Source organism: Chrysochloris asiatica, unplaced genomic scaffold, assembly GCF_000296735.1.
Source record: "Chrysochloris asiatica unplaced genomic scaffold, ChrAsi1.0 scaffold00112, whole genome shotgun sequence".
In the NCBI taxonomy this organism is placed as follows: Eukaryota; Metazoa; Chordata; class Mammalia; order Afrosoricida; family Chrysochloridae; genus Chrysochloris; species Chrysochloris asiatica.
Genome location: NW_006408630.1, coordinates 7555341 through 7568297, shown reverse-complemented (window position 1 = coordinate 7568297; position 12957 = coordinate 7555341). Strand labels below are relative to the sequence as shown.

Sequence of the window (12957 nt, the reverse complement as noted above, 5' to 3'; positions counted from 1 at the left end):
TTTTTTTTTAAGGCTAGTATATGCTCAGGCAGTTGAAGAAATGACATGGCTTAAAACACATTGTGAGGTTATATGTGTATAAATGATCCATTACCAAGAGTGCCATTGTGCTTGCAGAGTTTCTATTAGAAAAAGAAAATCTCTTATGCCTTTTATTTCCTGCCTTGGCAATTACAATGAGTGGTGTGAAGCATACAATTCCACTTTTAAATTTACAACTTCTTAAAATTCTTTTTCTTCCTGACATCATAATGTGGCCTCAAATAATCAGACAGTTGTTATTACAAATACAGAGCAGCTCTACTTAGACATTGAATAGACAATTATAAATGTCTGGATTCTTTCTATTTTTGTGGTGACTGCTTTTAGATGTGGAATAAAACCACATTAAGCAGAAAACGTTATTGGTGGCTAGTAACCTATTCCTGCCGCATCTATAAAGCATCTTGCTTTTTTTTTAATTGTTAAGTTTTTAAGATTATTATTTTTTTCATTTTCTAACAATAACTATCCCTCTTTTGAGACTTCTAATAGGAAGCATCATTAAGGTATCAACATATTAAAACTTCAGAAGACAAACTCCCACTTTCAACAGGTGAAAAAGTGAGGCTCTGAAAGGTGCTTGACCTAAGGGCACTTACTGAGTCATCAGCATGCTAAATGTGTGTGTGTGTGTTTCTTTTTTTCTGTGATTCCTTAGATGGCCGCCCATGTCCTATCATTTTCTGGGACTCATCTTTATCTCCAACAAGTAATGAGACCCACTCTTCTGTGAAGCTCACCTGGGGAACTTATCAGTTGTTGCTAAAACAGAAGTGCTGGCAAAATGGCCGTGTACCCAAACCTGAATGGGGTTGTACCGAAATACATCACCATGAGTGGTCCAAGATGGCTCTCTTTGATTTTTTGTTACAGGTAAGCTTATTAAATCAAGTATATAGTTATTTATATAAGACTGACACTGAATTATGTTATATGATCTTGTCAATCAGAAATTGTCAGTACTTTGAGTTTTTTATTTTGCTATTATTGTAAGTATCTATAAATGCCTCTCAGTCCTTTATGAATTTCTGAAAAACTAATTTACCAGTCATATTGCAATAGTCATAGTTCTACTTTATTAAGACAATCCATCAACTTTTTTTCAAAGAGAAGAGTCTAATTTCATCTGAGACGTTAGAAAACAGGTTTGGTAAGGTTAAGTAACTATCCAAGTTCTCATAAACTATTAAAAACTGGATCTGGGATTCCCTGGGATTTGTGGATGGAAAAGGGTTTTTTTTTTGCTATCATTACACATTGTTTCAGTGTTCACTTGATGAGATATGCCTTACAACTACCATTCCCACTTTCCAAAAGTGTTTGTGAATTTTTAAACTAAGGTGAAACATGGGAGAATGATAAATGTTGATCATCAATATAACTGAGTAACCTGACAACTCATGTCTTAACTCTTAACTCCTTTTGATGAAGATTTCATGGCTTTCTCTCTCTCTACCCCATCTTCCTGATTATTGTCTTGCCACTGCCTCATTTTAGGAAAACAATTTTTTTCTGTGTAATAGAAATGAATTTTGTTTGTTAATAAGCACTTTGTGAATTATAATTTAGTGCATTTACAAAATATTATTACTTTGTTAGTTACCTTTTGTTGTGTGTGATATTTCAGGAAAGAACTAGAGATATAAAAATTGTCTATCCCTGGAGCAACAAAACAAGTTGATATGATAAATATAATGTCAATACTTCAGAGAATGATGGACAGTTCCTAAAGTTGAGTAGATACAAGTACTCATGATAGGGCCAGAATTTTTTAGAAGTGATTAGCAAAGATGGTGAAGTTACTGGTTACTAAGGAAAGGATGAAGAGGAAATCTATGAATCTGGTAGTGAAGTCTATGAGAAATGAATAACCTTGAGGTTTGTTACTCTTGAATATCAGAACTGACCTGTAATGCAAGACAAACCCTTGTAGGAACCATCTCTGGTAGCATGTGTTTTAGTTTTGGAATCATCAAGTATGTCTTATTCTAGTGTCTCCCAATCCTCTCTCTATTGAGGGAAGTTACAACTATCTTTCAATCAATCAAAATACATTTATGCAACATTATTTTACTATGGGAAACAATATGAGAATAACAAACTGATAAATAAGATGGTTAACCCTACTGCCTCTCCTCAAGTGTATTATTTTTTCAATTTATTTTCACATCTAGTTGGGAAAATATGCTATATATAAACTAAAAGGTAAGAAACCATGTAAGAAAGATAAACAAATATAAGTCTTCATTTCAAATAACAACAGTAACTATTGCTATAAGATCCAAAGAGGGAGCAATCACTTTGGTATAAAGATGATAGTTATAAAGGAAATGTTTCAGTAGAACTCTAAGTTTTACATTATAAGGAGGATTGAGAAAAGTGTGAGGAGGAACATTTAGTGTTTGACAGTCTGATGCGGGGTCTTTATATTTGTACATCTTTCATTATAAGTGAGATTGAGAAGATAATATTTTCAAAGATTTTTAAATGATGAATTTTACTTTTTCTTTGAATTGGTTGTTAAAATATTTGTCCATTAGAAAACAAATTGCATTGTGCAACCATTTCTTATTGATGTATACATTTTTTAATATGAAGATTATCCTCTAATCTTATGTGCCTCAAATAATTTTTCTTACTTTGGTGTTTTTCTTTTGATTTTATTTAGGATTTTAATCCATAGAATTTTTACTTTTTTATTTATAATAATATTTTAGTTAACTTTTGACTTCTTGTTTTTAGTGTCATTATTGTTGTTATTGCTAAGTGTCATTGAGTCAATTAGTGACCATGTATAGGGTTTCTAAGAGAAGTGACTGGTGAGCTTGAACCAACAATCTTGTGGTTCAAACCAACTTTGCAGTCCAGCACATTAAGAAAAATGTTTACTGAGTAAATAAACATATGCTTAAGGTATTTTTCTTGAGAACTATAAATAAATGGTCGATGTTCAACCATTTCAAGAGTTAGCATATGATCAAGAGTCAATGGAAATAAAGGAAGAAGTCCAAGATACATTGAAGACATTGAGAAAGAAAAGGGCTCTGGGACTAGATAGAATACAAATTATAATCTTTCAGAAAACTGATGCAGCACTGGAGGGGCTCACTTATCTATGGCAAGGAATTTGGATGACAGCTAACTGGCTAACTGATTGTGCTTATTTCAAAGAGAGGTGACCCAACAGGATGCAGAAATCATTGAACAAAATCATTAATACCACATGCAAGTAAAATCTTGCTGAAGATATTTCAAAAATGGCTGCAACAATTCAGCAGTAGGGAATGACGGAAAAACTCAAGCCAGATCCTAAAGAGGACAGGGAATAAGAGATATCATTGCTGATGTCAGAAGAATCTTAGCTGAAAGCAGAGAATACCAGAAAGATGTTTATCTGTAGTTTATTGACTATGCAAAGACTTTTGACTGTGTGGATTATAACAAACTATAGATCAGGCTTTCTGCTTCCAAAAAGATTTACAGGCTCAGAAACTTTATCAAGGGTCACTGTGAGTCAGAACCAACTCCATGACTGCTGCTTCCGTGAGTGTTGACAGTTGATCTAAGAAGAATGAAGTCCTTGACAACTTCAGTCTTTTCTCCATTGATAAGAATGTTGTTTATTGGTCCAGTGGTGAGGATTTTTGTTTTTTTGACATTGAGATTCAATCCATACCGAAGGCTGTGCTCTTTGATCTTCATCAGTAAATGTTTTAAGTCCTCTTCACTTTCAGCAAGCAAGGTTGTATCATCTGCATATTGCAGGTTGTTAATGAGTCTTCCTCCATCCTGACGCCACGTTTTTCTTCATAGAACCCAGCTTCTCGTATTATTTGCTCAGAATACAGGTTGAATAAGTATAGTGGAAGAACACAACCTTGTCGCACACCTTTCCCAATTTTAAAACATTCAGTGTTCCCATGTTCTGTTCGAACAACTGCTTCTTGGTCCAGGTACAGATTTCTCAGAAGTACAATTAAGTGTTCTGGAATACTCATACTTCTCAATGTTGTCCATAGCTTGTCAAACACCAATATAGAAAATGATTATTATCTTCTGTACAAGTAACTTTATCAAAATCTGCATTAGATTAAAACATTTTTAATGTTAGAATATATAGCTCAATTAATGGTATTTGGGTGTGTATTAGAATATATTGTGTGGATTTTGTGAACAATTTTAGAAAAGTTATGCCTGAAGCAAGCTCAAAATACTTGCTCTATGATGCTAGAGTAAGGGCAAGGAATACAGAACCCAGTTGTTAATGTTCTGTACACAACATTCTTTTTGTTTTCAATTTACACATCTACATTTGCAAAGTCTATGCCATTTTACTGAGTCCTTAAAATGTGATGAAATCACAAGTAATCTTTTATTCTTGAAGTGTGGGTGTATTAACTGCATAGGCAAAAATTCACCTCCACTGAAATGACAAAGAGAAGTATTCTAGACAGTTTTTGAGTTTTCAAGATTAGGACAGATTTCTTTCAAAGGGTTAGATAAAGTAAGAGCAATCAATTTATAATGTAGAAAATGTCTTATTTGCTCTAAGAGGCATTATACAATAGTGGTCAGGAACTACGAGTCTGTAGAAAAAGTTGTTGAATTTGAATCTCAATGCTGCCACTATTTTTTGTCCTTGAGAAGTTACTTAGTCTTGCTGTACTTTAGTTTTCTCATTTTTAAATAGGAATAATAATTGTTCTTATGGAATTTTACAAAGTAGCATTTTTTTTCCCATGAACTTCTGGAAGTCCCTTGGATATAAAGGGCTAAAGAAGACTAAATATTTTTGAACATGTAACACATTTTTAGAATGGTAAAAAGTAGGTGCTCAATAATTATTAGATACTATACAATTGATCATTCAGAAATAATAATAGAAGTAAATATCAATATAAGAAATAAATTATTTAACTTTTATTCCTATTCATTAAGTTGTAAGTCATTCTCAAATCATTTTGTTTTCTCTATTCTCATGGACTTTCATATTTAGGTCTTAGACATTCTGGTTTTAATTATTTTTAACTACTTAATTATTCTTCAATAAGCTGTGAATTTCTCAAGGGCAGGTCCTTGTAATATTCAACTTTGTAATCTTTCTATTATACAGCTTAATGTTTAGATATGTCACGGTTACTCAGAGCATTGTTTAATTGATGAAAGAAAATTACCTAGTATATTAAAATACTAAGCACTAAATGTCAAATTCAAAACGCTAGCAGTGAGAGAAATAAAAGCATAATTGCAAAAGAGAAATCATTAAATTGTGTTAAAGGAAGAAAAATAGAAGTTTAGAATACAAAAGAATCAAAAGATAGGAAATATTTAATAAGTTAACTGTTTAGTGGAGTCTGTCATGCATTTAAACTTTTTCTAAGAATAACTGTATAGTCGATAAGAAATTAGAGGGTGTTTATCTAGAGGGAGACCAATGAAGATGTGTCTTGCGTTTCCTTCCATCCACCATCACTAATATCAATTACATATATTTACTTCCATTTCAATTTGACAGACTGTTTGTTGAGGTCTTATTCAGACGCTTAGTAGACTTAGTGTTTGTGATACAAAGATGAATGATACCATCACTCTGCACTCAAGAGTTATACAATCTAATAGAAAAGAAAGATAATCATAGCAGAATATACCAAGTACTGTGACAGTAGTTGTTGTTGTTACATGCCATTGACTTGGTACTGAATCTTAGATACCCTATGTACAACAGAATGAAACATGCCCAGTCTTGTGCCAACTTCACAATCATTCCTATGTTTGAACCCATTGCTGTTGGCACTGTGCCAATACATCTCATTGGGGGTCTTCCTCTTTTTCTCTGACCCTCCACTTTACTAAATACGATATCCTTCCCCAGGGACTCATTCCTCTTGATAATGTCTAAAGTATGAGAGATGAAGTCTGGCCATACTGGCATCCAAGGAACATTCTGACTGTACTTCTTCCAACACAGATTGGTTTGTTCCTTTGGCAGTCCATTGTACTTTTAATACTGTCCTACAACACCATGACTCAAATGCATCAATTCTTCTATGGTCTTCCTTATTCAAGGTCCAACATTCACATACATATGAAATTATTGAAAATACTATGGTTTGAGTCAGGTGCACCTTAATCCTCAAACTGATATCTTTGCTTTTCAACACTTTAAATAGATATTGTGCAGCAAATTTGCCCAATGTAATATATCATTTGATTTCTTGACATGATGTTGATGACAACAAACCTCAACACTCATGTGTTGACAACAACATCATGAGTGGTTGGTTGATCTGAGCAATATGAAGTCTTTATCACCTTCAGTCTTTTTTCCATTTATATGAATGCGGTTTATTGGTCAAATGGTGAGGATTTTTGTTTTCTTCACATTGAAGTGCAACCCATACTTGAGGTTGTGCTCTTTGATATTTGTCAGTAAGTATTTTAAGTCCTTTTCTGTTTCAGGATAGAACAAGGTTGTATCATCTGCATATTACAGGTTGTTAATGAGTCTTCCTCCAAACCTGATGCCACATTTTTCTTCATGTAATCCAGTTTCTTGGATTATTTGCTTAGTATACAGTGTGAAAGCTGGACAGTGAATAAGGAAGACCATAGAAGAATTGATGCTTTTGAGTGATGGTGTTGGAGGAGAATATTGAAAGTGTCATGGGCTGCCAAAAGAAGCAACAGATCTGTGTTGGAAGAAGTGCAGCCAGAGTGCTCCTTGGAGGCCAGGATGGCCAGACTTCGTCTCTCATACTTCAGACATATTGTCAGGAGGGACCAGTTATTGGAGAAGGATATCGTGTTTGGTAGTGTGGAGAATCAGAGAAAAAGAGGGAGAGCCCCAGCGAGATGGATTGGCAAAGTGTCAGCATCAATGTACTCAAGCGTGGCAATGATAGTGAGTTTGGCCCAGGATCAGGCAGTGTTTCATTCTGCTGTGCATAAAGTTGCTATGGGTCAGTACTGACTCAATGGCACCTAACAACAATAACAACACAGTGTGAATAACTATGGTGAAAGAATACAACTGTGGCACACAACTTTCCTAATTTTAAACCATTTGGTGTCCCCTTGTTCTGTTCGAACAATGGCCTCTTGTTCTATGTATAAGTTCCTCATGAGCACAATTAATTGTTTGGAGTAATCATTATCCCCAATGTTTTCTGTAGCTTGGCATGATCTATACAATCAAAAACCTTTTCATAGTCAATAAAGCACAGGTCAGTGGCTTTCTAGTATCCTCTGCTTTCAGCCAAGATTCATCTGGCATCAGCAATGATATCCCTCATTCCACATCCTTTTCTGACTCTGACTCGAACCTCTGGCTGTTTTCTGTCAGTGTATGGTTACAGTGGCTCTTGAGTATCTTTATAAAACACTGTACTTGTATATGATATTAATTATCTTGTCTGATGATTTGTGCATTATGTTTGGTTACCTCTCTTTGAAATAGGCACAAATATGGATCTCTTCCAATCAGTTGGCTAGGTAGCTGTCTTCCAAATTTCCTGGCATATAGGTGAGTGAGTGCCTCCAGTGCTGCATCACTTTGTTGAAAGATTTCAATTTATATTCCATCAATTCCCTGTGCCTTGTTCTTTGTAAATGCCTTCAACGTACCTTGGACTTCTTCCTTCACTATCATATGTTGCCTGTTGAAATGGTTGAAGATCCACCATTTCTTTTTGGTACAGTGACTCTGTGTAGTTCTTACATCTTCTCTGAATGCTTTCTGAATCATTCAATATTTTGCCTATGGTGGTGGTGGTAGTGTGCTGTGGAGTCTGTTCCAGCATAGTGACCCTGCATAGGGTTTCCGAGGTTGTAAATCGTTACAGGAGCAGAAAGCCTCATCTTTCTCCTGCGGAACAGCTGGTAATTTTGATCCGCTGAACATGAGGTTTTCAACCCGACTCGTAACTGCTACGCTACCAGAGCTCCTTGCCTATAGAATCCTTCAATATTACAAGTCAAAACTTGAATTGTTGTAAAGAACATTTTTTTTTGTTGTTGTGAAATATAGACTGTAACAAAGTTAAGTTAAAAATGCTTAAAGAGTACTGACATTCTGCTAAGGATAATGAAAAAAAATTGAGCTTGATCATGATTATTGAACAACCTATGAATGTAATTATCACTGAATTGTACACATAACAATTGTTGAGTTGGGAATTGTTTTCCTATACTTACATTGTTGTTAGGTGCTCTTGAGTCAGTATTGATTTACAGTGACCTTATGCACAACAGAATGAAACACTGCCTGGTCCTGTGCCAACCTCACAATAAAAGATCTTAAAAATTACCCATTTTCTTCAAAAAATAATATTTACAAAGGAAAAGGAGGGAACAGGAGTTTATATTTTGAAAAGGCATTTAAGAAACACATAAACCAAATATGATCTATAGATTCTGGAGAATTTTGAACACTGACTTAATGAATATTTAATCATTTAGATTCTATTCAAAACAATCTAATTATGAAATGGTGAATGGACTGTGTGATGATATAATTGAAATAAAAGTGACTATCAGTGGATAATTTTTCATCCGGGTGATAGGTATTTCATAGTTCATTGCTGTCTACTGTTGTTTTCTATAATAAATATTCTAATTGTCACAAATCGGGGACTGTTAGTTCCTCTTTAATTGGGAGTTTTTAAAAAAGGGAGTGAAGGTGAAAAATATTTAGAAATCAAGAGCTTCAGAGAAGATTCATATTATGGTCTAAATATGTGTAAAAGTTCAGGGAACAGGGGAAATGATACTTGGGAAACTTCCAAAGGCCTCTGGCAGGAGCAGACAGAACTTATTCTGGGATGTTGAGCATGTATGGTTCTTCTGGACCCTCATTCAGATTCCACCCAAGGCTGACATTATCCTTTGCCCCAATAGAAGTTATTTCCTTTTAATTTCTGCCTCGGACACTAGGTAAACTAGTCTGACCTGTAAAATATCTCATAAGGAAGTAAAAATAACTGATTTCTTATGGGTGGTCTTTCTTAATGACAAGTTCTATAAAATATGGAATTTTTATGGGTGGTCTTTCTTAATAGCACATTCCAGGATGTGGCTGCTCAGTTACAAGGCCTGGGCACGTCCTGTGCATCTTCACAACTGTTCAAGCAAGGAAGGGAGCAGACTTCAACATTCTTCAGGATTTTGGTCGCAAACTTTAAATCAATGACTTGTTAAGTGCTGTCGAGTCAATTCCGACCTATAGCGACCCTGTATAGGGTTTCCAAGGAATGGCTGGTGAGCCTGAACCAACGACCTTGCAATTCAAACCTCGTTGCAGTCTGACACATTAGGTCCACAGTGCCACACCAGGACTCCACGTCAATTAGTAGCCCGTGTTTAATCCTGATTAAATGGAAAGAATGTCTAATGCGTGTCTCAAGGAAAATCATTATGTGGTTGTTTGAATTGTTAGCTGAACCATTGCTTCTTTTCATGAGATACTATTTTTACTTGAAAGAATAATTACTCTATTCTCAGTTTTCTTTTGGAAAGCATGTTGTCGTTGTTAAGTATTATTGAATCACTTCTGACTCATAGCACCCTGTATAGGGTTTCCAAGGAGAGGTTAGTGGGTTTGAACCACCAACCTAGTGGTTAACATCCAGTGCATATCTTACAGTACCATATTAGGACACTATTTCCTTTAAACATGATATTTATGCTAACAAGTAATGGGTTTATCAGTATTATTTACAATTAACTAATAGTAATTACGAATAGGGCTGTTAACCTTAAGGTCAGCAGTTCGAAACTACCAGCTGTTCCATGGGAGAAAGATGAAGCTTTCTGCTCCCATAAAGATTTGCAGCCTTGGAAACCCTGTGCAAGTTCACTATGAGTCGGAACTGACTCCATAGTACTTAACAACAACAACAATACATAGTTATTTAAACATTTTCTGTTTTTAATTTTTAAGTTGTGAATAGTTCACATTAAACAAATGCTTTTCTGGGGTTCTCAATAATTTCTAAGCTTGTCAAAGGGTACTGAAATAAAAAAGTTTGAGAACCATGGATCTAGGGTTATTTTTCTGAAATATTCTCCCCTTCATCTAGCATGTTGAAAACAAAACAAAAAACCCAGGTGCCATCAAGTTGACTCTGACTCATGGAGAACCCATGCGTGTTTAAATTCAGGTGTAATCTATACTGAACACTGTAGTCTTTGACTTTCATCAGCAAGTGCTTCAAGACCTCTTTGTTTTAATCAAGCAAGGTTGTATCATCTGAATATTGCAGATTGTTAATGAGTCTTTCTCCAATCTTGATTTCACATTCTTCATATATAATCCAGATTCTTGGATTATTTGCTCTGTATACAGATTGAATAAATATGGGGAAAGGATACAACCCTGATACATGCTGTTCCAGATTTTAAGTCATGCAGTATGGCCTTATTCTAGTTGATTGCCTACTTCTTATTTTATGTAACAGTTTTCATTGAGTACAGTTAAGTGTTCTGACATTCCCATTCTTTGCAATGCTATCCATAATTTGTTATGTTCCACAAGGTTGAATGCCTTTGCAAAATCAATAAAACACAGGTAAAATCATTTTTCTAGAGTTCTGTTCTTTCAGTCAACATTCTTCTGACATCAGCAATGATATCTACTTTATAGCTATTTGTTAATTTAGGAACATATAAACAAATCATTCACAGTATGAGACATTTTATATGTATACATAATATTTGCAGAAAGTTTAATTTAGCCAAACCAAATTTATTTTTAAATAACCGGAGTCTTTCAGAATTAATTTTTTTAAAAGCGTGATTTCCATAAAAATACTGTGAGTTTAAATATGTACTGGATTTGTTACATTGTGCTTCCAGTCATAATCAGAATTGCTTTTTAGTATAATCATTTAATTTTCTTACTTTTGTTATTTTCCTTTTAATGAAGTACTGTATTCTGGGGAAACATATACTTGATAGAAGTTTTATTTAGGTACTAAAAGTTACTATGGAGGGACTTCAAAAAATTTGTGGAAAATGGAATTAAAAGATAATGGAATTTTTCCAAGAATCTTTTGAAGCCTCCTCATGCATGTCAAAGCAAGAAAATGAACGATTGCCACAACACTACCTCTCAGAAGTAAATGAGTATGATTTTTTTTTCTTATTTATAAGTCTATACAGTTTCACTATAAGTGACTTGACAGCACTTCACAACAACATTAATGATTCAAGTGAAACATGGAGTTTCATTTCATTGAAGGAAAGCATTTTTAAGTTTTAATTATATTAAGGTTGTTTCACTCCTAATTTAAATTTGCTTGCTTAATACAAACGCATTTTGTAAGTATGAATTTCATAAAATGTCAACATTACTGTTTGTCTTAGTTTGACTATAGCTCTGCTCTTATAAATCTTTGCAGGAAGGTGGGTGTGCCTCTGGCAGAGACTATTTCCATGCAGTGCTGCTGCTGCAAATTATAGAACATGAATTTTCTTTCTCTAAAAATAGATTGTCAGTTGCCTGGTGACTCTCTTCGGAGTCTTTCTGTAGCAGAGTGGTGCTTGGCATCTGTTCCTTACTCAGAGGTCCAGTGTATGGAGTCTATGATTGCATTTATAGAAATAGATCCAAATATATCATAGCATTAAAGTATTTTATTCACACATAAAGAAATACTGTTTTATTCCCTTGTTATTCAATGATGTGGAATAAACTAGAGGTTCTGCTTTGAATTGGTGCATATTGATCATTGCTTATTCTTAAATATGGAATTCTGGAGATATTGTGCAGTAATGGCTCCTGTTTGTAGAGGCAGAGGCACAAAAAGGGTCTGGGTAGGAAAAAGAGCCCATTGTTAAATGAATGTGTTACAGATTAATTTTACAATTTTCATCACTCATCAACTGCTCTGCTAGTCACATTTGCATGCATACTAATTTAATAGGTAACTGTTGCCATAGTAACAGAAAGCATAAATCAAATTCATTATTTTGTGAGTCTTGAATTCCCTGGTGATACAGCTACAGGCAGGTGAGAACTAAACTAAAGACTTTTGCTTTGTATAGCTCCAAGATAAGAGAATTTGTTGTTGCTAAGTGCTGTCAAGCCAGTTCCAACTCATAGAGACCCTGTGTAGGGTTTCTCAAGAGCAGCTGGTGAGATTGAGCCACTAACCTTGCAATTCAAACCAACCTTGCAGTCCTTGCAGGTGCCACACAGTGCCACACCCATAGTGCCACACCAGGACTTCAACATAAGAGGAAGTCTGCATTAATACACACCATGGGGATGGTGGGATTTGTCCGAAATTGTTCTTTCTCTATGACCTCGTCTGTTTTCACACATTCATCAAACTACAGAAATCCAATTCTAGATCCACTGATTATATGGCAACCATACACTGGTTGGACTATATGAAGAAGAATGTGGTATCAGGATTGGAGGAAGGCTCATTAGCAACCTACGACATGCAGATGACACAACCTTACTTGCTGAAAGTGAACAGGGCTTGAAATATTTACTGATGAAGAGCAAAGACTACTTCAGTATGGATTGCACCTCAATGTGTAAGAAAACAAAAATCCTCATAACTAGACTAATAAATAACATCATGATAATTGAATAAAAGACTGAGGTTTTCAAAGGCTTCATTTTACTCATATACATAATCTATACTCATGGACGCAGCAATCCAAATCAAAAGATGTATTTTATTAGGCAGGTCTGCTGCAAAAAACACTTTAAAGTGTTAAATAGCAAAGATGTCTGAGAACTAAGGTACACTTGAACCAAGCTCTGGTATTTTCAGTTGCCTCATTTACTATGCAGGGAATGACAAATTGAAAAAGAATGGTGTTGCATTCATTGTCAAAAAGAACATATCCAGATCAGTCATGAGGTACAATGCTATAAGTGATAGGATAATATCCATGCGCCTA

General features: G+C 34.8%; 1 protein-coding gene across 1 annotated transcript in view; it reads left to right on the top strand.

Moving 5' to 3' along the window:
- Positions 1 to 12957, top strand: part of FAM198B (family with sequence similarity 198, member B) — a 68063-nt gene that overhangs the window by 28943 nt on the left and 26163 nt on the right. Inside the window, exon 2 of the mRNA XM_006867918.1 lies at positions 701 to 915. Within this exon, the coding sequence (XP_006867980.1) occupies positions 701 to 915 (215 nt within the window). The remainder of the gene's footprint in view (positions 1 to 700; positions 916 to 12957) is intronic.